Source organism: Callorhinchus milii, unplaced genomic scaffold (genome assembly GCF_018977255.1).
Source record: "Callorhinchus milii isolate IMCB2004 unplaced genomic scaffold, IMCB_Cmil_1.0 Scaffold4, whole genome shotgun sequence".
NCBI lineage: Eukaryota > Metazoa > Chordata > Chondrichthyes > Chimaeriformes > Callorhinchidae > Callorhinchus > Callorhinchus milii.
This window is the reverse complement of record NW_024704745.1, coordinates 47,158,080-47,185,542: the sequence shown is the minus strand read 5'-3', so window position 1 is coordinate 47,185,542 and position 27,463 is coordinate 47,158,080. Positions and strand designations below refer to the sequence as shown.

Sequence of the window (27,463 nt, the reverse complement as noted above, 5' to 3'; positions counted from 1 at the left end):
TGCCTTCCATACACACCAAAATGGATCTATGAGGGTGGTATTGAATGAACAATGGAATGAGAAAGCAGGTATTCTTGAACATTTTTAAATCACTTAGGATAGATACTTTGCTTTTAATTAAATAACAATTACCAGTCCAGTACATTTTTTCTAATTTGAAGTTTACACTCGGGATAAATTGGAACCAATACCGTGTTTGAAACATACAGCATTTAAACTTGCATAATAATAATAATCGAATTCAAGATCCTCATCCTCACCTACAAGGCCATTCACGGCCTTGCTCCCTCCTACCTCTCCGACCTACTATCCCCCTACCTACCTGCCCGTACCCTCCGTTCCTCTGGCTCCGGTCTGCTCCACATCCCCCTACCATCGGTGGTCGGGCCTTCAGCCTCTCAGCCCCTAGGCTCTGGACTCTATCCCCCAGTGCCTTCGCCGCCTCCTCCCTTTCCTCCTTCAAGGCCGGTCTCAAGACCTTTCTCTTTGACCGTGCCTTCAGCTCCCCTCTCGACTCACTACCCCCTCCTCGCTCCCTTCCTTCCCTCCCCTCACCCTGACCATTTCCCCCCGCTCGGGTCCTGACCCAACTGTACAGCACCTTGGGACGTCCTCCCGACGTGAAAGGCGCTCAATAAATGGAATCTTGTTGTTGTTGTAATCCTTGCATTTGGTTTGGCGCCTTATCACGTCTTTGAGACGTCTCAAAACGCTTCACAGAACATATTATAAAGTGGAGTCCTGTAGCTCAGTGGTTAGAGCACTCGCTTTGGAAGCGAGAGACCTGAGTTCAATTCCAGGCAGGGCGAAACATTGGGCAAGTTTCCTTACTCCACACGCCTAATAATAATCCCTCCAAAACCAAAAACAATAATAAATTGGTCATTTTCAATCTACGTCTGTTTGTGGGACATTGCTGTGCCCAATTGGCTGTTGCGTTCGCCCATAAATATACAGTCAATTCACTTTACAGTGTGTTCTGTGAAGCGCTTTGGGACGTCCTCCCGACGTGAAAAGCGCTATATCAAATGCAAGGATTATTATTATTATTAAAGTGAAAATGAAACTTTCCTGAAATAATATCAATCTTTGATACTAAGGCACATGTTAGAATGTTAAAAGTTCTGAAATGAATGGAAATTTCATAGGAATACTGTTTAGAAGACATTACCTAAAAGATCCAGCCAATAACCTCAACCCAATGAAACTATACTTCACCTCATCCAATGCAAAAAATGATGGGAATTTTCTATATCAAAAAGGAAAATTAAGCTTTCCTGAAATAAATTCAGTTATAGATTTCACATATTATATAACTAGAAATATCATACAAAGACCTTCTGGTAGAACTTGATGGTTTGCGCAGAGAGAGGGTGGTGAGAATGTGGAACTCACTGTTGTAATCTGTGTTTGAAGTGTACAGTATCAACGTATATAAGGAAATTTGACTCATACATGAAGGTGAAGGGACAGAGGGTTTGGGAGAGTGGATTAGGTGGGGGTGAATGCTCATATGGAGTAACAACACCACCCAGACTATTTGGACCAAATGGCCCGTTTCCATGATGTAACATTCTATATAAAAGGGAAGCAAAAGCAGAGACCTATGAAGCATAATGAAGTTTGAAGGTTAGAAAAGCTACAATTTGTTACCAGCAGAATAAGACAAGACGTACACAGAGAAAGCAGAGTCCACTGCCAACATCCTGGGTGAGTGGTTACAGAAACTATTTGTCTTTCACGGTTCCAGTGACTTTCATTAATATATTTACAGGAATACTGCCTTCACAAAAAGTGTTCAGCAAGCCTTTTCACAGTTGCTCATCAACACAGAAAGCAATAATGAAATTGTATCGGTAAGTATTACTGCATCATTTGGCACCTCTTTTTCTTTCTGCCCCGAAACAATATATTTTGACTGTTATCAAGGCAGTGCTCTTTAACAATCTAAAAGAGTTACATTTCTTATTTTTCCAAAAGTGGAATTTCTGTCATGGAAAATTAATAAAAAGGATGTAAGCTGTCCTTGGATATTAAATTACCATCATATATTTTACGTATGTGCTTTAAATATCAAACTCTGCAATTAATAAGCATGATGAATTCTGCCTGTTAACCCATTTCATTTTCATGCTAAAATGGTAAGGAATGATTACACTGTTATAACTATTGAGGTAGTTTTGTAAGAAACCATCACATTGTCTATCTCATTATTATATCCTCAGAAGGGGTTGTACAACAATGAATGATGCAATGCAAACTTGTAAAGAATAAATCTGTTCTTTCCAGAACATTCGCCTACAAAAAAACACACCTACCCAGTGTACTTTTACAGTAAATCCTATGAAGCACTTCAAGACGTCCTGACGTGATAGGCAATAATTATTATTAACATAATATAAAACTAGTTTTATTCCCACAATATAAATATTATGTATAGTTGAAGAGAGAACATTTTTTCCTCGGCACCCTAGCCACAATCGTCCAGATAAAATTTGTCATTCACTCATTGACTGTTTGTGGGAGATTGTTGTACACAAATTGTCTGTTGCGTTCACCTACATATCGGGTCACGACACTTTACAGTAAATCCTATGAAGTACTTTGAAACATTTTGTCTACGTGATAAGCACTATATCAAACATAAGCATTATTAATCACTATTATTACTTGGGTAATTCAGACCTGATAATAGCATTTGGCTTGCACTAGATACGTCAGCCTGGCGAAGTGGTAGCATTCTCACCTCTGATTCAGAAGATCGGGACTTGGAATCATATGATCTGAGCTGACACTCCAATGCAGTGCTTGGAGGTGTTGCAAAGTCAGAGGTGTCGATCTTTGGATGAGATGTTAAACAGGTCCTGTCTGCCTGTTCAAGTGGACATTAAAGATCCCTTGGAACTATTCGAAAAGAGAAGGATTGTCCTAGCCAACAATCCTTCAAATAAAATTGGTCAATCACTCCATGGCTATTTGTGGGGCATTGCTGTGCGCAAACTGTCTGCCACATTCACTCACAAAATACACAGTAAATCTACTTTACAGCATATCCTGTGAAGCACTTTGAAACATCTCGACAACATGATAAGGCGCTATACCAAATACAAGGATTATTATTATTGTTTTAGCCTGTACACAACATAGCATAAAATCAACCAAACACAAGCACACAACATGGTATACACTCTACTAGTCTTATTTGTCACAGTTTGTGAAAAGATGTTGGTTTCATTGTGAAACTTGGAGTCGAAATGCCTGACAGGGATTTTTTTCACATTCACCCCATATGTTTCTATGTTTTTCTGTTCCCTATCATTACGTCCCAATACCATGTACATTCCCTGACAAAGAGTGCACAAAACCTATTCTTAGCCTCTGGCAATCCTTCTCTAATTGACTATTGGGAGCTGCAGAAGTAAGGTATGGGTTGACCTGCTATCCAAATGTTTTGGCCTCAGGAGAAGCACATCCATTCAATACCTCACACAGACTCAGTAATTGCAGATAAGAAAAAAAGTGGCTTGACACTCAACAACGTAAGGGAAGGATATCCCAAGCCACTGTACCACTACCCATATTTTATTTCCACAGAATATTCTTTGGAATAATTACAATAAATATGAGTTGCCTTCAGGTCCTTTGCAAAAAGCTATTCCCATTAAATACTGAACAAATATTAAAAAGCAGGGAAGAAAAATGTACAGAACAGATACTTTATTCATAGAACAGCAAGAATCTTATAGGTTCTATAAGATCACCTCTAATTCTTCTATATTCTAGAGAATATAGGCCTAGTTTACTCAACCTATCCTCATTGGTCAACCCCCTCATCCCATGAACCAATCTAGTGAATCTACGTTGCACCCCCTCTAAGGCGAGTATGTCCTTTCTTAAATAAAGAGACCAAAACTACACACAATATTCCAGGTGCAGTCTCACCAAGGCCTTATACAACTGCAACAAGACTTCCCTACTCTTGTACTCTAATCCTTTTGCAACGAATGCCAACATGGCATTAGCCTTCCTAGTTGCTTGCTGTACCTGCGTATTAACTTTTTATGACTGGTATACAAGGACACCCAAATCCCTCAGAACACTAACACTACGTCTCTAGAAAATAATCAGTCTTTCTATTTTTACTACCTAGGTCAATAACTTCATACTTCCCCACATTATACTCCATCTGCCACCTTCTTGCCCACTCACCTGCCCGGTCTATTTCCCTTTGCATTCTTCTTGTGTCATCCTCACAGCTTACTCTCCCACCTAGCTTCGTATCGTCCACGAATTTAGATATATTAAGTTCTATTTCCTCATCTAAATCATTGATATAGATTGTAAATAATTGAGGCCCAAGCACTGACCCTTGTGGCACTCCACTAGACACATCCTGCCAATCTGAGAAGGATCTGTTTACCCCTACTCTCTGTTTTCTTCCTGCTAGCCACTCTCCAATCCATGCTAATATATTCCATGGGCTCTATTCAACATCCTTTTATGTAATAATAATAACGATTATTTTATGTGACACCTTGACGAATGCCTTCTGGAAATCCAAATACACCACATCTACTGGTTCCCCCCATCTAGTTACATCCTCAAAAAACTCTAAAAGATTTGCTAAACATGATTTCCCTTTTGTAAAGTCATGTTGACTCTGCCTAATCATGTTATGATTTTCTAAGTACCCCACGACCACGTCCCTAATTAAGGACTCTAGAATTTTCCCTACCACCAATGTCAGACTAACTGGAATATAGTTCCCTATTTTTTGTCTCCCATCCTTCTTAAATAGTGGGAACCATTCCAGAATAGAATACGAATAGTTACGAATGCTCCGTGCATTCAGATATAGCCCCTTTAATTTTGACTTCTTACTATTTCCCCTACTCGTTAATGCCCTATTTCCTTTGTTGATCTTTTTGTCCCTACTTAACACATTCTGTTCTTTATCTCCCAAGTCGCTACTCTGCTCTACAGCCTTGACTGTTCCTTGCATTGTCAGTTTACGTTTAAGTATAACTGTAATCTTCCCTACCCAACCCCTTAATAGTTTAAAGCTCTGCCTATCTCCCTATTTAATTGTTTTTCCAGGACATTGGCCCTGGAATGCCTGGTTAAGGTGAAGCCCATCTCGATGGAACAGCTCCCTTTTCCCCCAATACTGGTGCCAGTGGCCCATAAAACAAAACTCTTGCCTCCCGCACCACTCTTTCAGCCACTCGTTTAACTCTTTAATTTGTTTGTCCCTGTACCAATTTGCGAATGGCTCAGGTAGTAATCCGGAGATTATCACCTTGGAAGTTCTTCCTTATAATTTCATTCCCAGTTCATTGAACTCACTCTTCAGGTCATCACTACTAGTCCTACCTATATTGTTGGTTCCTATGTGGATCACCACAATTGGATCATCTCCTTCCTGCTTCAAATTCTTCTCCAGCCCTGAACAGACGTCCTTAACCCTGGCACCAGGAAAGCAAGAGCCTTTGTGACTCCTGGTTGTGGCTGCAGAGAAGTGTCTGATCCCTTATCACAACCACATTCCGTATTGCTCCCCCCACTTGTGTGGCCTCCTGTATAGAGGTGCTGGGGTCAGTTTGCCCATCCTCCTCCTTACAGACTTCCTTGTCCACACAGGTTGCAAGTATCTCGTACCTGTTGGACAAGGTTAAAGCCTGAGACTTCTCCACCACTCTCTCTGGGGTCCCCTTACCTGCCTGATTGTCAGTCACACTGTCCTATCCCTGACTAGTAGCAGGATCTATACATTTACTGAGCCTCAGGGGAGTGATTGTTTTCTGGATGAAACTATCCAGGAAGCTCTCACCTTCCCTAATGCTGCGCAATGTCTGCACTTCGGATTCCAGTTTAGCTACTCTAAGCTGGAGCTTCCTCAGTTGCAGACACTTGCTGCAGATGTAGTCACCCGGGCTCAAGCTGCCCTCCATCAACTCCCACATACTGCAGTCATCGCACAACACCTGCAATGCCATTCTCTCCTCTCTCTCTCACTCTGTATTATGGTTTTTATTTAAGTGTTTTTTTTAGTAATTTTTAGTTTTCATTTTTAGTTTTTCTCTGGTTCTGTTGTTTGAGTGTGACGTTACGTTGATGTCACTTGTCTTTTTTTCCAGATCCTCTGATCTGCCCTCCGAATCAACGACTGCTTACCTCGGCTATGCTTTATACCCTTCACTAGGTCTCGGCTCCTCCCCATGCTGTCCTCGCTTCGCCCTCCGAATCCAAAACGATCACAAGTCCATTGCTTAATATCCTCTTCCACTGTGTAACACTGCTATTTAATGTCATGTGGCAGATTAGGCTCCCACTATGAAGCTGCTGATTAATAAAATGTTTAAGATGAATCTTCCACCTTTCCCAGCAATCTGTTGCAGTTGTTGATTGTACTCTGCATAAAGAGAAACTTTCTGTCCTGAAATTGCCCTTTACAACTCTAAATCTATGACCTATTTTTCTACTATCTTGATGCTTTCTAAAGTATTGATCTAGGCTTGCTTTTTCAAGCCCATTTAAAATTTTATGCAACTATGAGGTTGTCTTCTCTCAAGACTGAAGAGCCCTAGCTTGTCTAAATGGCTGAATTAGTGAACAGCATTTACAAAGTAGCTTCTGGGTTACGCACAACTACCATTGAAATATGTCATTCACTTTAAAGGTTTCAACAGTTGTGGATTCTTTCTATCAATTTACCTCATGGCAAACTCAATGTCATATTTCCAGTAACTGACCGCAGTAGATATCAACACAAATTGTTGCATTATATATATATTTTTTCCAAGATCTATTTTCATTACATCCAAAATACCTAATACACAGCTCACGTCTGTGTTTTGAGCCCGATCATATAAAATAGTACATACTGTATGCAAACATCACACATTGCAAACACGGTATGGCTAACTTTTATATGCAAAATTATTTTCTACATGAGGAAAAAATGTGTGTTGACGTTCATTATGAGAGAGTTGTGATACAATGCCCCCATATTTCATGCTTCTGCAAATACTCAAAAATACTATTCTTTAGCAATTTGCATTTTTGCATGGCCCCAAAATCTTTAAAAATAGGTACACACATAGAACCAAGCAGCTACAATGTTATCTGCACTTCTTTTTGCACCAGTCTCAATTTCACAATGATGCCTAAAAATAGAAACTTTTTTGCTACATCTTTATAATGAGATTTTCAATTTCCAGTTTTTGTGAGAAGACTTTTTCTAGGAATCCACACAAGTGCCAAATTGCATGAGGGTGGTTTTAATATCACCTCCTAAAATTAATAATTCAAAAGATTAAAGGGAAAAAGACACTACCAAATGGTCCAATATTGAGAAGCTCTAGATGTTTTCAAATTAATCATAATATTGAGTCTTAAAGTAAGTTACAGTAAATAAACATGGGAAATAGGACTATAAAAGTCAGAATCAGAGTGTGAAAGTCACAAAATATACCCAAAGAAATTTAAACTAAAACAACAACAACATAACAACAAGATTCCATTTATAAAGCGCCTTTCACGTCAGGAGGACGTCCCAAGGCGCTGCATGTAGGATGTAGGATATAGGATTTACATAAAAAGTAGCTTTGTTATAAGGTAGAATCTTGCTTTTCTTGCTGTGCTGCCATAAATACATTAAATAGTCAAAGGTTTGCTTTAGATTAAACGCTTTGAACTGCAGTAAAGTTTTTCCATGTTGGGAGCGCACCTGTACTAACTTATTCAAATTAATTTCACCTGATTGTTTGTCAATGTGAAAGAGAATTATCCTAAGAAATACCATGGCAGCCAATTAAAATTTGGAATAGAATTGGAAGAGAACCCCGTTGACATGAAATGATTGATCTTGTTCTATCTTTAACCGTCTACTCTATTAGATATTTTTAAAGATATGAATAATCCCAAAGATAATTTAATGTGCTGTAGTGGAAAATCAGGAACACCTGGAATGCTTGATATTAATAGTAAAAGCTGTGTGCAAATGAGTATAAATTTAGCCGATTTTGATCAGCTACAGAAGTAACATGCAGTCTCTGTATCACCACCTCTCACCCACCTGTCATGACAGAAAGGGTGCAAGAAAGGGGCCAGAAAAATAAATTAATGAACTGAACTTTGAAGCAACTTTGAAGCAACTAGACATGCATGAGTTTGTGAATGCACTGAATCTCTATTGCTGTTGGTATAGTTAAATTCTCACCTCCTCCACCTACCCGACCTGCCCCTAAAACTCTCCGAACCTGTATGCAACCTAGGCGTCAGGTTTGACCCCCAATTATCCTTCCTCCCCCACATCTGGTCCCTCACCAGCACCGCTTTCTTCCACCTCCGACGCATCACCCTTCTCCGCCAATATCTCACCCTAAAAGCCGCCGAAACCCTGGTCCATGCCTTTGTCACCTCTCGGCTGGACTATTCAAATGCTCTCCTCGCCGGTCTCCCCTCCACTATCATTCATAAAATCCAGGTCATCCAGAATTCTGCCACCCGTATTCTTACTCGCACCAAACTCCACTCCTCGATTACCCCAGTGCTTGCCGGACTGCACTGGCTGCCTGTCCCAGAGAGGATCGATTTCAAGATCCTTACTCTTGCTTTCAAATCCCTCCACTCCTCTGCACCTCCCTACCTCTCTGACCTCCTCTCTCCTCACAACAGTGCCCATTGCCTTTGTTCCTCCGTTGTCTGGCTTCCTCCTCGTCCTCCACTCCACCATCGGCGGCCGTGCTTTCAGCCACTATGCCCCGAGGCTCTGGAACTCCCTTCCTCACTCCCTTTGTCTCGCTCCCTCTTTTCCTATGTTCAGATCTCGGCTAAAGACCTTTCTTTTCGATCGCGTCTTGGGTCACCTTCTTCCCCCTCCCCCGGCGCTGGGATCTGTTATTGTGAAGCGCTCTGAGACGCCGTCCGGTGTGGAGGACCTAGATAAATCCAAGTTGTTGTTGTTGTAAATTCATCTTGTAAGTTAAATAGAGCAAATTTGAGGATGGAGAGTTACCAGATTAGTGCGTAACTAAACTATTTTATACTGAACCCGAGCATTATTTGCTGCACTTCCAGGCAGTGATCATACATATAAGCCAATATCACTGCACCTGGTTGCCATAATCTCCATTTGTATGCTACTGGGGCTGCAGTGATGGTGCAGGAGTCTGAGCTATGCATTACTTGGCTGTTATAGGGAATTCTGGTTCAGGTGATTTTACAGATAAGAACATAAGAAATTCTGGACAAAAATAACCAAGGTCCATCTAGTTCACCTTCCACCTTCCTTGCACTTATGTCCCAAACTACCTATGTAGTATATCCCATAATGTTATTTTCTAAAAGAAAACTTTAATCTGTGTTTAAAGATATGACTTTCATGTAAACTACACTAATAGAAACTTCAAAGAATCCCATGAGAGTTGCTTCATAATTTTAGAGAGATCAAAAGAATTGTAATGAGAGAAAGAGCACCCTGAAGTTTTATGCACCCCTTATTAGTATTTACCCATTTAGAAAGCATTTCTATCTTCTGTTCCTTCGGCATGTATTTTCCCCGTTTGCGTAACGCATTTAAATCATTTTGCAATTTTTTGTTATGTCCTCTTCACACCTCTATGGTTCTTGCTGAATGCTGTTTGTATTACTTTACAATGTTGATGCAATAAAAAAATTAAATATTGTTTCTTTTTAAGCATATGTTGATTGTTATTAAGTAAGCATCCACACAACCGCAAATAAAATGAGTATTAGTATGCCAGCATAAGTGCTTAATTTTCAGTTCACAATGCCATTAATTCACACTATTCACTTTCCTTTTGGAATTCCTAATGCAACAGGAATTTTTTTTTATCTCTACTACAATGAACATCTCATGAAATCCAACATGAACCGAGAAGAAACAATGAAACTAAAAAAGAATACTAGCTCATTTAACTCTGTTTTCTGTGAGCTATATAATTTTCATTTTAATGGAAACTCAGTTCACCAATTAAACTGTGATCATAGTCTGTTTTGTAAAAGCTAATGTTCTGTCCCAATGAAAGGGCTGTCCAAAAACAGTTGATGATCATAATTTGAAACAAACAGATTGTATCCTCATATCGGTTGCCATGGATGATAATAGTTACAGCAGTATAATCATTCCTTACCATTTTAGTATGCAGGCCACATAATTTGTTATGGAAAATTATGCCAACTGTGGTTCTATTTCAACTGGAAACCACACCTTATATGCTTGCCTCTCTCCTTTATTACAGAGGTAAATCCACTGTCATGTTGGGGCATTGAATTTCAAATGTCCCAGCTTCAGTCATTCCAGCAACAGTGAGAATGTTGAATGGAAAACTGATCAGCCTTGGTTCTGATGCCCTCCAATGACTGACTAGCCTGTCAATGCTCACTATACATGACAGTATGGCCACTGGAAAGAGCAAAATGGAAAAAACACCAATGGAACAATACTATAGTGTGACGTTTCTAGAGAGAAATTGAGAAAAATTGAATGAAAAAAACTTTACAAAAAAATTTAATTAACACCATAACAAACCTATCTCATTAAATCCACTGTAGCCCAACTCTTGCCTTGTAAGCCCTAGATCTTCAAGATCCATGCATTTAAATCCCCGTGGGCATTGATACCCTTCTCCATCTGGTGAGCAGTGGGTGTCTGGGATGGCCAAATTATTCCAGGTCACATTTCTGTGAAAGAGAAAATAACAACATCAGCACTATATAATCATAGCATAATAATGAGGGTCTTAGCATCCAGCCAAGCGTTTCAATAATTTTACCTTAAGTCATATCATAACTATGTACTCAAAATGTTTTTTTAAAAGTCTAATTTATAAAAAATGCAGTTAAACTTGGCACTCACATTTACCATACAGAAATAGATCAAAGGCAATATGATTACATTTTGCCATGACATTTTCTTCTTAAGCCAAGTCACTAAATAGGAAAAAAGGCTATTTTAAGTTATGGCATATTCATTCAACATAGGTAATATTCCTGTGCTCCGATCACATAGAAATAGAAAGGTTCAAATGAAAGAACAACCTTGCTTCAAAACTATTGACATTTACTGGTATTTGTAATTTCCTTATGTGCAAAATGTCAAGCAAGGCTTATGAAGGCAGAAAGGCTAAGATTGCAGATTTCCAAAGGTTGTCTTGGGCAAAGACAGCAGAACATCTGTTTTGTATAATTGGCAAATTCAATCCAGCTTTTTCAAATCATAAAATTAGGTTAAATCAGAATATCTATCAAAAGAGGAATATTTTCCAATTAAAGTTCAGATAAAACAATCCAAATGACACAAAATACGGTAAATGGGCAAAGGACAGCAAACTTTGATTGCAATATTTAACTGTTCTGATGTATATTACAGATCTGACTAAATGAAACAAACGTCTCCCAAAAAAGGTAAAAATATACCAGCTTCATGTTTAAATGTTCGGAATGTCACAGTCAGGCCTCTTAAAAATGACCACAGGGATAAATAAAAACTAAAATTCAACCCTTATCTCACCTTATAGTCATTGTGGAGTTGACACTTTATTCTAACAAACCACAATATATCTTTTTATGAAATACCAAATTGCAAACATACTTTTATTAACTCTGTCATCATAAACATAGCAATAAAAACGACTTTACAGAATTATTAGTCACATATCTAAACTTACTAACCACTAAATTGGCTGTTAACACAGCGTGATCTATAACAACCACAAAAAGTGCTTTTATAGTGTGTGAGCCTTTCACATCGGGATGATGTCCCAAGGTGCTGGACAGTCAAGGGTTTGCACCTGAGCTGGGGGTTGGAATAAAATGGGGCCGATGGGGGTGGGAGGATGACTAAAGGCACAATTAAAAAGGAAGTTCTTGAGACGAGCCATGAAGGAGGCAAGTGAGGGGGCAAGGTGAAGGGATTCAAGAAAGGGGTTCCAGAAGGTGGGCAGAAAGGCTGGAGACCTGACTGCTAATGGTGGAGTGGGCAGAGCATAGGACATGGAGAAGGCCAGGGCCCACTGAGCAGAGGGAGCAGAAAGGTTGGTATGAAGTTAGTAGGTCCCACAGTTAGGGAGGAGCAAGACTGTGGAGGGCTTTGAAAGTAAGGACGAGGATCTTAAACTCGATCCTCTGGGGGATGCAGAGCCATCCTGGATAGTCACCAGTTGGTCATTTGACATCTGATAAGTAGGTTTGAGCCCTCACAAAGTGGATGGTAGGTCCCAGGAACTCCCTGTGAGCTTCCTGGTGGGTAACACAACTCAGCATGAAATGTATGAGAGCATTGACATCATCTTCCATGTTTTGAAAGCTATGCTTTCAAACAAGGTTGTATTGATAATGTTGTGATATTACTCAGTATGGACCTGATGGATGTTTGTATCCTTTCCTTGCTTGGTATCCTTTCCTTGCTTAGATGGACATGTTAATGAGGAGATGGGGTGCACCATCAGATGGTACTTGTCTTGAGAGGTAAAACTATGAAACAGTGTTGGTATGTGATAATGGGATGGCCTTGGGATCCTAATGGGAGAAATTTGAGACTCCTTTTCTCATTTCACTCTTTTTATTAGCGCAAAATTGTCTTTCCTCATCAAAGTCCATGTTTTTACTAATGGAATCAAATTGCATTCAAGGTGAGAAGGAATGTTTTACTGAGAGGCTTTTTGTGAGATGAAAAGATAAAATCAAGGAAGTGGCATCTGTTATATAAACTAAATGGTTAGAGTTAAAGGAAGAGTTAAACAAACAAGAGGATATAAATGTAGTCGCTGAAACTACTACGAAGAAGATACAAAGAAGAAAGCTTCTACAACTGAATATTCTGATCTTCAGATGGGTAATTCTACCTTTCTATATCCTGCATACTGCTATATAAAGTTGTAAAAGTTACTTTTTACTGTCTGTGAGTTGATTATCTCGTGGTCCCGACTACACAAAGACTCACAAATTTCCGAGTCAACAATTTGATTTAAATTAAATTACAGACGATTTGAATCAATAGTATTATTCAAAAGTCTGTGAATGGTGCTTTATGAATGCAAGTTGTTATTGTTGCCATCTGGCAATCCAAATCAATCTACATTATCCAACAGACCCTGCTACAGCTAACAAGTCTTCTTGTTTTCCCAAGAGTATGTTTTCATCTCACTGCATCTATTTTGTCTGTTCTGGGAACTTGAAAAGAGAGGTGGATGGCGGTTTTGCTGAAAGTTTAAAAAATAATTTGATTCAGTTGCTGTATAATAATCCTGGCATTTGATGTAGCACCTTAGCACATCTTGGATACGTCTCAAAGTGCTTAACAGGATATTCTGTAAAGTGGAGTGATTGTATTTTGTGAGTGAACCTCAGCAGCCAGTTGTGTACAGCAATGTCCCACAAACAGCCATGGAGAGAGTGACCAATTTTATTCAAGGGATTGTTGGCCAGGACACCAAGAGAAACTTCCTTTTGTTTTTGAATATTGCCATGTGATCTTAAATATCCACCTGAACAGGCAGATGGGACTTTGGTTTAACATTTCATCTGAAGGATGGTACCACCAACAATGCAACCCAGTCCCCCAGCACTGCACTGATGTGTCAGCTTAACCTAAGCAATTCCAAGTCCCGAGTGGGACTTGAATACACAGCCTTCTGACTCAAGAGGCGAGAGTGCACCCACTACTCCAGGCTGACATGCTCATACACACATATTCATCTTCACTTGAGATGTACAGGGAAATGAGGATCAGCTCAGTGAAGAAACTTTCAAAAAGTCAAAATCTTCAATATTCTTACTGCTATACATCAGTAGCAATTTTATAAACATGATAATTACGATGACTAATTGGCTAGTAACAAGTGCAACTGTCCGGTTGAAACCCAATTAAATAAGCTTGAAAATAATCCAATTTTTTTCACATCCTTTGAGTTTCTCAAACATGTGACAAATTTGCTTGTTAAAATTAATAAGGCTTCTCCTGCTTGATCAGCTAACAGAAAGCTCAGTCTTGCATTTTAATAAGAGTTCATCAGTATTCAGTTATAATTTACAACACTTTGAGCACTACAGTTAGGTTTATTCAGCCAAGGCTTGCACAGGTTCTGGTGGGCTCAACAGCCCTGTTTTGGTCAGCCGTGTGTCTGACACATGTGGAAACCCATCACCATGCTTAAGAGTATCCAAACCAAGCTGAGATTTCCATGAATCTCACCAAAACATGGAAATCCCAGAGATAGATTGTTGAAATGGAATGCACACTCTCTCCCTGGAGGGACATATCCTGCTTAACTAATTCCAGAAAGCATTAGACACAGGTTGGCAAAAGTCAAGGCTTGGGAACCCCATAGTGTGATGGGGTACTGCTGGAGTCTAACCAGCTAAAACCGCATAGCTTGCCATTGGTATTGCTGTCCAGCAAGCTTTCTCGCTGCTTGTTCAGCTAGGACAACCCTTCCCGTTGGGGCTTTGGCTTGCAGGGCTAACAGGAGCTGAGTGGGGTGATTCCCTGTCCCCAGTGACTGGTCTGCCCTTCCAAGTCCTGCTGAGCTGCTAAACCAGGCTGGCTGTGCTGTCATCAGCAGTGCCCTGGAATACTGTGCACCCACCTGGCTCAGGAACCGGACTACCGAGACCAGCAGAGAGGGCTGCTTGATTCTGACATTCTATTGCCATGCACGTCACCTCGGAGCCAGTTCAGCTCCAAGGAGACTCCACTTACCTCCCCCCAAGCAGAATAGTCACTAGTTGTCTTTCGACTTCCAACAAGCGCGTGTTTGAGCCCTCACTAGGTGGATGGTAGGTACAACGAACTCCCTGCGAGCCACTCATCTGAGCATGAATCAGCCCTTCCTGGGTTGGTGAGGAATACAGGTTGAACATTAGCTTGGTTGCACCTAGTGAGTGAAAATGTCAATCAATCTTGGTTTTATTTTAGTTGGCCAGAATGGAGGTTGGAAGTCAAGAGGAGGAAGAATGTAAACATTGTAAAGTTTGAAAGGGTGAGAAATCTTATGCTGCTGTAATATTAACAACAACAACTTGGATTTACATAGTGCCCTCCAAGCTGGACGGCGTCTCAGAGCGCTTCACAGTAACGGATCCCGGGGCTGAGCCGGGGGAGGGGGAGGAAGGTGACCAAAGGTGCGGTCAAAATAAAGGTCTTCAGCAGAGACCTGAACATAAGAAGAGAGGGAGCGAGACGAAGAAAGTGAGTTCCAGAGCCTCGGAGCATAGTGGCTGAAGGCACGGCCGCCGAGAGTGGAGCGGAGGACTCGGGAGACAAGGAGGAGGCCAGACCCAGAGGAACGAAGGCAATGAGCACTGTTTTAAGGAGAGAGATCAGCGAGGTAGGGGGGTGCAGAGGAGTGGAGGGATTTGAAGACAAGTGTGAGGATCTTGAAGTTGATTCTCTCTGAGATAGGCAGCCAGTGCAGTCTGGCAAGGACTGGGGTAATCGGGGAGCGGAGTTTGGTGCAGGTGAGAATGCGGGCGGCAGAGTTCTGAATAATTTGGATTTTATGGATGGTAGTGGAGGGGAAACCAGCGAGGAGGGCATTAGAATAGTCCAGCTGAGAGGTAACAAAGGCATGGACCAGGGTTTCAGCTGTTTTCAGAGAAAGGTATTGGCGAAGACGGGTGATGTGTCAGAGGTGGAAGAAAGCGGTGCTGGTGAGGGACCGGATGTGAGGGAGGAAGGATAATTTGGGGTCGAACCTGACGCCTAGGTTGCATACGGGTTTGGAGAGTTTTAGGGGGAGGTCGGGAAGGTGGAGGAAGTGAGAACCGTGAGATTTTAGACGTTGACGAGAGCCAAAGAGTATGTCTTCCATCTTGTCAACGTTCAGCTGAAGGAAATTTGCGCTCATCCAGCCCCTGAGATCTGACAGGCAGGCTGACAGAACATCAGGGGACTGGGGGTCGCAAAGAGAGGTGGAAAAATAGAGTTGGGTGTCGTCCGCTTACATGTGGAAATGCACCCCATGTCTGCAGATGATATCCCCAAGAGGGAGCATGTAGATCAGAAAGAGGAGGGGGCCAAGAATGGATCCTTGGGGTACTCCGCAGGTAACCGGGTGAGAGCTGGAGAAAAAGCCGTTTGTGCAAATGTACTGCTGGCGGTTTGTGAGGTAGGACTCGAACCAGGCGAGTGCAGTCCGATTGAGGTGGATGACGGAGGAAAGGCGGTGGAGGAGAATGGTGTGATCGACTGCGTTTATTAAATATTGAATATTAAAAAAGTAGGTGAAATTATTTTTATCTCAGTTTTAGACTGAATGAACCAAGATAAATGCAGTTTATAAATTATCACAATACTATAGGATTCTTAACACAACAACAACAAACTACATTTGTATAGCTCGCCTCCACTGGCTCCCCATCCCCCAGAGGATTGATTTAAAGATCCTCATCCCCATCTACAAGGCCATTCACGGCCTTGCTCCCTCCTACCTCTCCGACCTACTATCCCCCTACCTGCCTGCCCGTACCCTCCGTTCCTCTGGCTCTGGTCTGCTCCACATCCCCCGCCCCAACTGCCCTACCATCGATGGCCGGGCCTTCAGCCTCTCAGCCCCTAGGCTCTGGAACTCTATCCCCCAGTGCCTTCGCCTTGCTTCCTCCCTTTCCTCCTCCAAGGCCGGTCTCAAGACCTTTCTCTTTAACCGTGCCTTCAGCTCCCCTCTCGACTCTCTACCCCTTCCTCGCTCCCTTCCCTCCCCTCACCCTGACCATTTCCCCCCTGCTCGGGTCCTGACCCAACTGTACAGCGCTTTGGGACGTCCTCCCGACGTGAAAGGCGCCCTATAAATGGAATCTTGTTGTTGTTGTATAGCGCCTTTCACGTCAGAAGGAAGTCCCAAGCTGCTAAATAGTCAAGGATTTGGACCTGAGCAGGAAGTTGGGATCAGGGAGGGTGGAGAGCGGTTCTTTTATTGATTCAATACCAGCCAAAAGAGCAAGTACAGCAGATATAGAGGCCCAAAAAGGTATCGTAAGTTGGTGTCTATTAATAGTCAAAACTGGGTGGGAGGGGAAATTGCATTGAAAATATAATGCATCATAACAATAATTTAAAGATGCTACTTTTAAAACAATCCCCCAAAAACTTTATTGTAGGTTTTAATGGCAATGCTGCATTTTCTATCCTCTTTGAATACAGTACAACCCATTGTAACATGGTGGTGTGAATCCGATATAACAGACTTTACAACAAAACACAGATAACCTCAGACTTTCAGGTCATCAGATCACCAGTGACATCAATTCCTGCACGTACATCGCATACATAATATGATGAACGTGACATCAGTATTAAGTTTCCTGTGTAAGAATTAATGTCATCGGTGACCTGACAACCTAAAAGCCAACTATTTTTTGCACTTGAAGCCAGATTGTATTGTGCTTCTGGAATAGTGAAGATCTATAGTAGATGAACCTACGTTCAACTGGGGAGTACTCTGTATTACTGTTCTGACTACATCAGAGTAGAAAAGACAACAGGATGTTGATGAGGATATTTGCTGTGTAAACAGGAGTTTCTTGTATACAAGTTTAAAAAAAACACTTGGACAAAGCAGCTGCATTAATAGACAGAATTAACATTAAATACTTTTTTTTAAATGAAGACAGCTGGTATAGTTATGGTTCAGTACAGCAGAGCACACATATTGAGGCTGTTGGCTTTGGTATAGTTTTATATATTGGTGACATTGTTTTAATCACAAAACAGGGGTGATCTGCTGAAGGCTGGACCAAAACGCAAAATACTGCAGATGCTGAAATCTGAAACAAAAACAGACTTGTTTTTGTAGACAAATACTACATTATTCTCAATTCCAAGCAATTTATAGATTGCTGGGCATCTTGAACAGATCATGCTCTTCGACCATGTTTATGGGACAGTTAAACTCCAAGATTTACCAGAACATTGGCTCAATATTTTCACTACCAGATACCTACAGCTGAAATGTAAGAGAATTATTGGCAAAATACAGTATTTAGAAAATTGCAAAAACAACAACTTGGATTTACATAGCGCTCTCCACGCCGGACGGCGTCTCAGAGCGCTTTACAGTAATGGATCCTGGCGCCAAGAGCCAGGGGGATGGGGAGAAAGGTGACCAAAGGCATGGTTGAAGAGAAAGGTCTTCAGCAGAAACCTGAAAATAGAAAGAGAGGCAGCGAGGCAAAGGGAGTGAGGAAAGGAATTCCAGAGCCTCGGGTCATAGTGGCTGAAGCCCCGGCCGCCGAGGGTGGAGCGGAGGGGGGACGAGGAGGAGGCCAGACCCGGAGGAACGAAGGCAATGGGTACTTTTTTGAGGAGAGAGGAGGTCAGAGAGGTAGGGGGGTGCAGACGAATGGAGGGATTTGAATACAAGGGTGAAGATCTTGAAATTGATCCTCTCTGGGATAGGCAGCCAGTGCAGTCTGGCAAGGACTGGGGTGATCGGGGAGCGGTGTTTGGTGCGGGTGAGAACGCGGGCGGCAGAGTTTTGTATAATCTGGATTTTATGGATGGTAGTGAAGGGGAGGCCGGCGAGGAGGACGTTAGAATAGTCCAGCCGAGAGGTGAGAAAGGCATGGACTAGGGTTTCAGTGGCTTTCGGAGAGAGCTGTTGGCGGAGGCGGGCGATGCTTCAGAGGTGGAAAATTGCATGCAAGGTAATGAGGAAGCGCTATCCAAGGGTTCGGAGGTCAATTTTGGATACAATTCTTTAATCTAGCAAGAAATAATCTGATTCCTTCCAGATGTCCCCAATGCATTTCTTGGATACATAGGTTAATTACTGAAGAGTTAGAGTTTTTTGCCCATAGAAAGATAAATCCTGGGAAGCTGCCATCAAGGCTAGGTAAAATGTTTAATTGTCTGAACATAGAGACCATCTGCAGACTGTTTCTCCCAAGTTCTTCCTGGCAGTGTGTTCTTTCCACCTCGTGGATTTGGGAAAGCTTTCAGTTCGCTTGAGGTTTGCTATATTATATATCATACACAAGCTATTTGTATTCATCTTGGCACTACAGCATTTACTTTCTATCCAGAAGAATCTGGAAGAATAAGACTTTAAAACACAACTGAAAAAACAATTAACAAAAGCTTTAAAAACATGATTAAAATGAAGGAACATCACTTTTTAATGATTTTGCTTCCCCAATGTGATCAGAAATGACTTCTGCCTATGGATTTATATAAATTAGCACTTCTCCATCCCTGCTCCAGAATGATGGCATATGGCTAGCATCCAAACACCAACTTATATTTATATAGTGCCCTTCACGCATAATAGAGTATGGAGCATTGAACAGTGGCGGGGTTTGACACAAGCGAGGGAGAAGGGGGAGATGACCATAGGCGCGATCGAAGAGGTAGGTCTTAAGGTGGGATTTAAAGATAGGTAAAGAGAGGTGAGGTGGAGGGACAAACAGTATCTAACTTTGTTTTAGGGTGGCAAAGATTAAACTATTGAGAAGGCTGTTACAGTATTGGAAGGACGGACATTGAAATCCTCAATCAAAACATATAGTCTGTTTACAGCTTAGTGATTTGATCTCTGAACATGTTGTTGAAAAAGAGAAATTCTAGTAACAAAATAGTTCCAGGGGGCATTTAGCATGACGGAGACAAAAGGCCAAATGGTCTCCTTCTGTGCTGAAATTTCTATGATTACAAGTCAAAAACCTTTTAGTAATAATTTAAGCAGGCAGGCCAAGATAGCAGTATGGTGCAATTGGCTACATTCAAGAATTACATCACAACCTTTCAGCAGCAGCACTATAGCTCATTACATACTGTTCTTAGTAAGAAGACATGCTTGATCTCATGCTGACATCTTTAACATATGGGGTCTAATTTGCAACATTACTTAAAAAGGAATTTCCCTAGAATCCTTATCAACTGTGGGAAATCCACTCCAGATGTAGAGTTTTGTGTTGTTAAGTGGGTATATTAGAATCTATTGATCGCTGTTGAATAAATTGATTAACTCTTGCTTGCATCAAATACAAGCGTTGAAACCTGTAAAGTTTACGCACTCCCATGAGAAAACTCCAGGCTTAAATTAAAACAATACCTCTTGCATTTGATATAGCATTTTTCATGATGCGATGCCGTCTCAAAGCAATTCACAATATTTACTGTAACATGTAGTTACTGTGCATAAAGCAGTGCCCTGCAAACCACCATGAAGTGAATGACCAATTTTATTTGGAGGATTGTTGGGCAGGACACCAAAGGAAATTCCCTCTCTTTTCAAATAGTGCCATGGGATCTTTGACATCCAGCTGATCAGGCAAACAAGATCTTGGTTTAACGTTTCTTTTGAAGGACAGCACCTCTGACAATACAGCACTCTGTATTGGAATATCAGCCTAGACTGCGAGTTCAAAGTGAGATGCACTAACAACTGAGCCAGGCTTAAATATGCACTGTTGAAATTTCATATCGCTTACCTCAAGTATAATAATAAAAAGGCCAATACATCTTTCTTGGATCTCTTCCTGGATCCTGAACATAACCTCTCTACTGAACAGAATTCAGGGTAAGAATATTATTATTATTATTATTATTATTATTATTATAAGAAGCCCAATTGCTTAGAAACAAGATTAAATAGGATTTGTGTGTCCAACTATGGTGCGAGAGATTATTCTATACAAAGGACACTATATGAATGCAAGTTGTTCTGGTCTCTAATGTTCTTTGGCACTTGGCTCCGCTACCCATTTCAAGCAATGTAACTTGTGTTGGAGTACGTTCTTTTGGTAATGGGTTGCTCTGAGCTATTCACATTATTCCGTCCAAAGAAATGCTGTCTGAGTATAAGTATCAAAGCACTTCAGCCCAATTCTAGTGCAATTCTAAAGCCATACTAACTCCATCAGAGTGGAACTATGCACATCTTAACAAAAGAATGTCAATTTAGAAAAAGAGACATAATAGTTATCACAGGCCTTATGTAGAGATAGGCACATGCCACTTATTACAGTTACTCTGCACTGTTGTTCTCTTTTAATAACAACCTCGGATCGATTTTGTCTTAATATCCAGGAAGAATTATTTCATAACTTTGAACACCCATGGAGCAGACTTTTCACTTTGTCACAGCTGATTTAATTAAAATATACATTGTATCTAACCACCAAAGCTGTCCAAATTTGGCTAATGACAAATTTATTGTAAGACTTCCCATCATAACACGCTGTACATTACAAAAGTTTTTTATCCAAATTACATTTTGTTAGCTAATCCACTACAGCATAAACAATACAACCTGAAAAATACTTAGCTCCTGAGTATCCTGGAATATGAAGTTTTAAATTCCAGTTGTTAAATTGAGTATATTTTCTAAACTAAATATCAAAAGATCAGCTCAAAGGAGAAGGCCTTCCCAGCAATTTGACCTCATCCTTTCAGAATATTCTATCTACTGTCCTCCCATCAGAGCATCATACAAGGTGGTCCTGCTATCTAGAGCTTTCTGAGATTTAACTGCTCTTCATTTAGTTGTCCAGTGCCTTGGGACGTCCTCCTGACGTGAAAGACGCTATACAAATGTAATTTGTTGTTTCCTCTCTTTTTTGAACATTTTTATTTCTTAACTCCATTTTATTTTATTTCTCATCTCTTCCTGATGGTCAACAGGCCCGAATTTCTTATCTACCACATAATTTCCCCGCTCTTTTCCTAACCTATCTATCATGTTAATTAGCTGGTTCATTCTTCCACACTCCCAGATGTTACAGGGAGCAACCCAGATACCACCACTTTTTTCTTTAAAACTGGTCACCAACACCATGCATTTCTTTACCTACTCAGATTTTCTGGCAATATCATTTTCATTTGTCCCCAGATGTAAAACAACAACCTGGATTTACTCTATTCCACCCTCCTCCCCATTATCTCATCTGTCGTTACTTTTATATTCCTCAAAATTTTGAGATACGATTCAGGTTTTCATAATAATAGTAGAAATCCTCACATTTGGTATTGCGCCTTATCACCTCTTCGAGACTTCTCAAAGCACTTCACAGAATATACCGTAGAGTGAACTGACTGCATAGTTTGTTGACGAAATGAAGCAGGCAATCGTGCACAGCAGTGTCCCACAAACAGTTGTAGATCGAGTGATCAAATTATTATTTATTTCAATTTTTAAAAAAATGTTGAAGGGATTATTACGCCCGGAAAAGCGATCCGCCAATCGACTAACAACCGGTTTCCTACTTCAATGCTAGGTAAACAGAAGCATGTGGAGTAAGGAATCTTGCCTAACGTTTCGCCCTGCCTGGGAATCAAACCCAGGTCCTCTCGCTTGAGAGGTGAATGCTCTAACCACTGAGCTACAGGACTCCACGTTGATTTAACTTGTAAAATTAAGTAATTATTCAAGTATCTATTATTATTATTTTTTTTTTTAAAAAGCCTCGTCAATTAAATCTGTCATTAAAAATGGATCAGAGGGAATCAACTGTAGCAGGACATTGCTTTACCAGGAAAATGTTCAGTACAAAACAGCATTCAAGGTAATCCCCAAAAACAACAAAAGCAATCTGGAATCTATGAAGTTACTGGCACTGCAAGTGTGGAAAATTTTACATTACTCATCTGGAGCAAATTAAAATATTTGGATCAGAATGGTGAACAGTTGACAAGCAAAATGCAAACTTGCTTATGAATGGATTTTGTTGTTGTTATGCCACCTATTTAAAGTAGGGTGCAGCAGACAAAACTGCAACAAAAACAGCTGTCTAGTAAATGTAATCTTTGTTGCTGCTGGATGTTTATCCAGAGATCATTTATGATAGTAAAGATATTTATTCCCTAGGCACAGTGCAGTTTGTCAACCCCATGACGAAAGTGGGCAAAGGATCTGCGGATTATCTTTCAATCTGAGTATGGGCTACATGTAGAAATGGAAAGCATAGGGATGTTTTAAAACAATCTGTACTGGCTATTTAATTAAAACCAGTTATTTGACTAGAAGACCATTTTGTTTAATTGTTAAAACTGGATATATTAAAATTGATCTACCACAGCCTCCCTTTCCAATGTAGTTTGAATGAAACTCAATCGCTGTTTTTTTGTTTTGTGCCAGCAGTTTATCTCCCTATTAAGTGTAAACCATCCTTTACAAATTAGACGTGAACTTATTGTCATAAGAATATAATTCCTGTAAGCTTTGCTTACCCTGGTTGAGTGTCATTAGTTACGCAATGATATGTGAATGTTCCAAACATCTGTACTCCCAAAATTCCATACAATAGTAGAAAGAAGAGGAGGAAAATGGACACACTCCAGATTTGTTCTCCTGAACGCCTGTAGCACAAAAAGGGGGACAAGGTATAAATAGTGTAATTTCAATTAGTTGCATCCTATTATACGCAATGAAAAGGCATTTCATCTTACTTCAAAATGTTTGTAATCCTTGAGCGCGGAAGATCAAAGCGAAAGTAAATTCGAAATGCTCGAATCATAATGAGTGGCCTCGGGATTCGAAGCATGCTCAAAGGTGACATCTGATCAACTATCTGAGCAATTTCAAATACCTGAAAAATACAAAGCAAATGCATCAAATATCATTGTGTATAGAATGAGGTAATAAAAAGGTATCAACATCATGAATGACAAGCGTTTATATTGCGCCCTCCACGCCGGGCGGCGTCCCAGACCAAGCGAGGGAAAGGGTAAAGGTGACCATGAGCATGGTTGAAGAGGCAGGTCGTCAGGCGCAACCTGGAAATAGGGAAAGAAGGGGCAATGTGAAGAGAAAGGGAGGTAGTTCCATAGCTTTGGAGCGTAGTGGCTGAAGGCACAGCCACTGATGGTGGAGCGGAGGATTCGAGGGACAAGGAGGAGGCCGGAGCCAGTAGAGCGAAGGCAGCTGGTAGTGCTGCGAGGGGAGAGGAGGTTGGCGAGAGATGGGGGTGCCAAGGAGTGGAGGGATTTAAATACTAGAGTGAGGATCTTGAAGTCGATTCACCAATGGAGTTTGGCAAGGAGTGGGGTAATCAGGGTGTGGGGTTTAGTGCGGATGAGAATGCGGGCGGCACAATTTTGGATGAGTTGAATTTTGTGAATAGAGAGACCGGCGAGGGGGCGTTTGAGTAGTCCAGTCGAGAGGTGACAAAGGCGTGGACAAGGGTCTCGGCAGCTTGTGGAGTGAGGTAATGTGGCGGAGGTGGGTGATCAGCAGCTGGGTGGTGAGGGGGTCGAGGCAACAGGTGGTGGGTTTCATCGGGGTATTGGAGGATGAGAGGGAGGAAGGAGAGATGGGGGCAATGGAATGTAGGATGGGAGGCCGATGTCGGAGTTGAGGGGCGTTTGGGGGAAGGAGACAAAATGGGGGTGTGGTAGGGGACACGGTGCAGGAGGATGAGGCTGCCAAGCAGATGTTTTCTATGACTAAGCATTGAACTGTACCTGCAATACCAGAGACACCCAGAGACAAAATACCATGAATCCATCAAACACACACCATCGGTCTTTCACATAAGAATTGTCACCCTGAGGAACAAAAGCAAACAAAAGAAAAAACAACATTGAGAGAAATTACTGAGCACAGGTAATGTTCCAAACTGACCCACCATAAGTCTTTCATTCATAGGGACATTTACATTCAACATGACAACAACCATTTGCATGAATATAGCACCCTTTAAGTAGAATAATAACGTCTCAGAGCCCTTCACAGTAGCGGATTTGAAACCTTAGCTATGAGGAAGGGGGGGGGGGGGGGAGATATTTGTGAGCTAGGATTTGAAGATAGAGAAGGGTCCGGCAGAAGAATAAAGGCAGAGAGCTCTAGGGTCAGGTGGGGTGAGTGTGGGGGCCGGGGGAGTGGTAATTACTGAGGCTCAACTACCAATGGTGGTGTGAAAGGGGCAGGAGACATGCCACAGACCTGTGTTAGCTGAGTGGAGGGGAAGGGCAAAGGTGTAGGCTATGAGGAGATCAGAAATAGGAACCTCCTAGGGTGCGAAGGGATTTATATGGGAAGGTGAAGACCTTAAAGCTCATCCAAAAAACATAAGACAGCCTAATTCATTATTTCATACAAAAAATGTTTGGATGCAACAACAATCCTTACATTTGATAGCACCTTTCATGTTGGGAGAAAGTGCTTCACAGTGTATACTGTAAAGTGGAATGATTATTGTATGAGTTGGGTACCATTCTTGCCTTCAGAAGGTTGTGAGTCAGAAGGTTGTGGGTTCAAGCCCCAAAGCAGGACTTGGAACTCATAGTCTAATCTCGCAGTCCAATGCAGTGCTTGTGCGTGCTGCAACAACAATTTACACTTATATAGCGCCCTCCACGCAGGGTAGTGTCTCAGGGCGCATGGCAGTGACGGAGCCTGACTCCAAGCTGGGTGGCGGTGGTGACCGTAAGCACAGTCGAAAAGAAAGGTTTTCAGGTGGGATTTGAAGAAGGGGAGAGGGGGTAAGGTAGAGGGATTGAGTGAGTGTTCCAGAGTTTTGGGTCGTAGTGGATGGGTCGGAGGGTGCGAGGGACGAGCAGGAGGCCGATGCTAGTCGACCGGAGACGCCCGGTGATGGATTGGGAGTGAGCAGGTCGGAGAAGTAGGGAGGTGCCAGACAGTGAAGGGATTTGAACTTGAAGGTGCGAGGGACGAGCAGGAGGCCGATGCTAGTCGACCGGAGACGCCCAGTGATGGATTGGGGAGTGAGCAGGTCGGAGAGGTATGGAGGTGCCAGACAGTGAAGGGGTTTGAACATGAGTGTGAGGACTATGAGTTTGATATGTTCGGTGATGGGGAGCCAGTGGAGCCTGGCCAGAACTGGTGAGATGTGGTTACGGAGTTTGGTCCGGGTCAGTACACGGGCAGCAGAGTTCTGAATGAACTGGATCTTTTGAACAGTGGAGCTGGGGAGACCGGTGAGGGGTGCGTTTCAGTAATCCAGGTGGGAGGTGACGCATGCATGCACAAGAGTTTCGGCTGCAATTGGGGTAAGGTACGGTCTGAGGCGGGCAATGTGGTGGAGGTGAAAGAAGGTGGTCCTAGTCAGGGACTGGATGTGGGGGAGGAAGGGGAGCTGGGGGTCAAACTGGATGCCTAGATTGCTCACTGGTTCTGTGAGTGTGAGGAAGAGCTCAGGGAGGTTGAGGAGTTCAGATCCGCAGGAGTGAAGACTTTGACGGGAGCCAAGGAGTATGACTTCCATCTTGTCCACATTCAGCCACAGGAAGTTTGTACTCAACCAGGCCCTGATGTCTGCCAGACAATCTGATAGAACATTGGCAGACCTGGAGTTGGTACTGGAGGAGGCAAAGTAGATTTGTGTGTCATCCACATACATGTGGAAGTTTACCCCATGTCCGCAGATGACACCGCCCAGAGGGAGCATATAGATAAGGAAAAGAATGGGGTCAAGAATGGATCCCTGGAGTACCCCACTGGTAACTGGGCAGGGTCGGGAGGTGAAATCATTTGCCGAGATGAAATGGAGGCAGTTGGTTAAGTACGACTCGAACCATGTTGAAAGGATTAAGAAACCACATTATGAAAGGATTAGAGGATAAGAGTAGGGAAGTCTTTCTGCAACTGTACAGGGCCCTGGTGAGACCTCACCGGAATACTGTGCCCAGTTTTGGTCTCCTCGTTTAAGGAAGGATGTACTTGCTTTGGAGGGGGTGCAGCGTAGATGTACTAGGTTAGTACCAGGGATGAAGGGGATGAGTTACGAGGATAGGCTGACCAATTTGGGCCTATATTCTCTAGAATATAGAAGAATTAGAGGGGATCTTATAGAAACTTATAAGATCATCAAAGGGCATGAAAGAGTAGATAGTGGGAGATTGTTTCTCCTGGTTGGAGAAACTAAAACCAGGGGTCCACAACCTTAAAATCAGAGGCCACCCTTTTGCACTGAGTTGAGGAAGAACTTCTTCACTCAAAGGGTGGTGAATGTATGGAACTGTTGACGCTCAGTCCTTGAACATATTCAAGACTGAGATGGGTATGTTTCTTATTGCAAAGGGGATTAAGGGATATGGGGATAAGGCAGGGTTAGGTTATTAGTTGGAGTTAGAATAGAAGATCAGCCATGATTGAATGGCAGGGCAGGCCCGAAGAGCCGAATAGCCTACTCCTGCTCCTATATGTTATGTTATCAGTCCGGTCCCACTAAGGTGGATGAGGGAGGAGAGGTGGTAGGGGAGGATGGCATGGTCGACTGTGTCAAACAAGGCAGAGAGATCCAGGAGGATGAAGAGGCAAAGGGACCTCTGGTCACAGTTAAAGAGGATATTGTTTGTGACTTTGACAAGTGCTGTCTCTGTGCTGTGGGCAGAGCGAATACCAGACTGCAGGGGCTCAAGGAGGGGTAATGGAGAGAGAGGGGTGACCGAAATTGACCTGCAACAATACATTCTGGGACTTTGGCAAGGAAGGGTAGGTTGGAAAAGGGACGGTAGCATGAGAGATTAGAGGCTGTAATGTTG

The 27,463-nt window shown here is 42.0% G+C and overlaps 1 protein-coding gene and 1 non-coding gene across 2 annotated transcripts in view; one reads left to right on the top strand and one right to left on the bottom strand.

Moving 5' to 3' along the window:
• nalcn (sodium leak channel, non-selective) overlaps positions 1 to 27,463 on the bottom strand; it is a 211,259-nt gene that overhangs the window by 148,074 nt on the left and 35,722 nt on the right. Inside the window, exons 4-7 of the mRNA XM_007887033.2 lie at positions 24,422 to 24,505; positions 23,408 to 23,547; positions 23,189 to 23,317; positions 10,556 to 10,707 (exon numbers count right to left, since the gene is read on the bottom strand). Coding sequence (XP_007885224.1) covers positions 10,556 to 10,707; positions 23,189 to 23,317; positions 23,408 to 23,547; positions 24,422 to 24,505 — 505 coding nt within the window. The remainder of the gene's footprint in view (positions 1 to 10,555; positions 10,708 to 23,188; positions 23,318 to 23,407; positions 23,548 to 24,421; positions 24,506 to 27,463) is intronic.
• On the top strand, positions 738 to 809 carry trnap-ugg. The gene has a single exon. It is a non-coding gene; the product is annotated as a tRNA-Pro (tRNA).